At 24.9% G+C, this 2500-nt stretch overlaps 1 protein-coding gene across 3 annotated transcripts in view; it reads left to right on the forward strand.

The window, feature by feature from the left end:
* Positions 1-2500, forward strand: part of LOC100212320 (fibrillin-2) — a 125185-nt gene that overhangs the window by 48410 nt on the left and 74275 nt on the right. For all 3 annotated transcript variants that reach the window (XM_065816742.1, XM_065816741.1, XM_065816743.1), the window contains exon 10: positions 1075-1224. In XM_065816742.1, coding sequence (XP_065672814.1) covers positions 1075-1224 — 150 coding nt within the window. The remainder of the gene's footprint in view (positions 1-1074; positions 1225-2500) is intronic.

Consider the following 2500-nt stretch of genomic DNA (forward strand, 5'->3'; position numbering starts at 1 on the left):
AAGAATAACAAATATGATTTATTCTATTTTGTAGAAGTTTTTGTGTTTGCCTTTTTGTTATGTAATTTTTGTTTTCGTTTTGTTATTTTTGTGCTTGCCTTTTCGTTTGCGTAAAGTTTTTATTTGTGCTGTTGTTGCTAATGATTTTTATTGTTGTTATTAATTGCTTTCATATTTTTTTGTCTTTTCATTAAATTTATTATAGCTTAATCATTTTTTTTTTTTAATTAATTTAATTTACTTTTACGCTTGCTTTTATTTATTAATATTAATAAATTTATTTATTAATATTGCTGTTGAATTTTTTGTTTGTTTGTTTATTTTATTTAGGTGTCACTCCAATGACTAGTTTTTTATATGCTTTTTTAAGTTTTTATAAGTTTTTTATATGTTTTTTATATGTTTTTAATATGTTTTTTATATAGTTTTTTATATACTAAGTTAACTATATAAGAGAGGCCTAACTTAATTTTGTGAAAATAAAAAAATTTGTAATTTTCAATTTTTGGTTAAATAAATGGATATAATATAACACAACTGTCACCTTAAAGTATGTTTTTTTAGCCCATTTTGTTGTCACTAAGTATATCCAGTGATATATATATATATATATATATATATATATATATATATATATATATATATATATATATATATATATATATATATGTATATATATATATATATATATATATATATATATATATATATATATATATATATATATATATATATATATATATATATATATATATATATATATATATATATATATATATATATATATATATATATATATATATATATATATATATATATATATATATATATATATATATATATATATCATAAAGTTTTTTAAATTAAAAGATTTAAAACCTAATAAAAGATTTTAATATTTTTTATTAAGTTTTAAAATTATAAGTCGGAGTTTTTTACTCTGTAAAAAATTTCTGGTAAATTCTACTTTTTAAATTATTTGTATTTACCACAGTGGTCTCAAGAAAAGCATTGTGATTCATTCATTTCATTATAGCGTAACTAAATTTTATTTGATGATCTAATTTTTTTCAGTTGTTGATGCATTTGACACATGCTACTTAGAGTTTAACTATGGGAAGTGTGGAATTCCATCACCTGAGCAGAGTTCAAAGAGAGAATGCTGTTGTTCAAATCGTAATCATGCATTTGGGTTTTGCAATCAATGTCCTGAAAAAGGAACAGGTACATAAAAATTACTTAATTTTGTTTATAAATTTATTCTAAATTTATTCAAATGTGATATTTATTTCTTTATTATACCTAATTTTTACACTTTAAATATTATATTTGCTCTTAACATGTTGTTATATTTATAATCAAATATTTATCAATATGTTTATTGTAATTATTATATTATATGTACACAAAGTCACTTACAAAAAAGCACATACTTATACATACATATACATATACATATGTAAACCATATAAAAGATTTTTGGTAGGTGGTGGTCTTTGCTGTGTTCTGAGCAAATGGGAATCTGTTTGGGTTTCTGCTGTTGGTGTAAGCTAATTTAGTGGCTATAGGATGGCATGAGTTAGCAAGGATCTTTTTAAGAATATTAATACAGAACTTGTCTAGTAACTCTTTAATGGCAAAACTAATATTAAAGCTGCTCGAATTGATTACATCAATTCCAATAATGTTTAGAGCATTTTTATGGAAATGCTGCATCTCTTTTTTGCAGCAGGGCTGCAGAAGTAAGAACAGGAGCACTATATACCAAGTGACTAATAGCGTAAGATCTATAGACTTGTAGAAGGTTGAGCTAAGGTGTCTGATTTGCTAAAGGCATTTGAGTAGATATGATACTGATTTTATATTGTTGTTCACTTTTGTCCATTGTTCATCCCATTCAAGATTCTCATTGAGCATGATTCCAAGGTACTTGTGGCTTTTGACTTTTTCAAGGTCAGTATTGTTGAGTACGAGAGAAGGTATAACTTGAACTTTGGAGCACCCTGGGATTAATTCTAATGATTGTATGTTTAGAGCTATTAAGTTTCATTCCATTGACAACAGGCCATAGTGCAATACCTTCTAAAGTGGATTGAGTTAAATTGGCAGGAACTTTATTGTAGATTATATAAGTTAGGATGTCATCAGCATATTTTTGGAGAATGGTTTCAAGTGGGAGATAGGCGTTAATGTTAGAAATAAAAAGAATGAACAAAATTGGACCATGAAGACTACGTTGAAGTACTCTGGCTTCAATACATTTCCAGTCAGTGGTGAGATCATTTGTTTTAGTTTTTGGCAATGCTTAGACCTGCAATAAAAAAGAAGCTGCAATCTAGGAAGTGAGCCAGCAAGGTAGAATATTGATTAACAGTAATTTATCATGGCTGAAAAGATAAAATGCTTTTGCAAAATCAAAGAATATTGCAAAAGTTGATTTATTATTTTTAACATAACTCCAGTCCTCTATAATTTTAATAACAGCATCCATTGTACAATG

Source organism: Hydra vulgaris, chromosome 13, assembly GCF_038396675.1.
Source record: "Hydra vulgaris chromosome 13, alternate assembly HydraT2T_AEP".
Lineage (NCBI taxonomy): Eukaryota > Metazoa > Cnidaria > Hydrozoa > Anthoathecata > Hydridae > Hydra > Hydra vulgaris.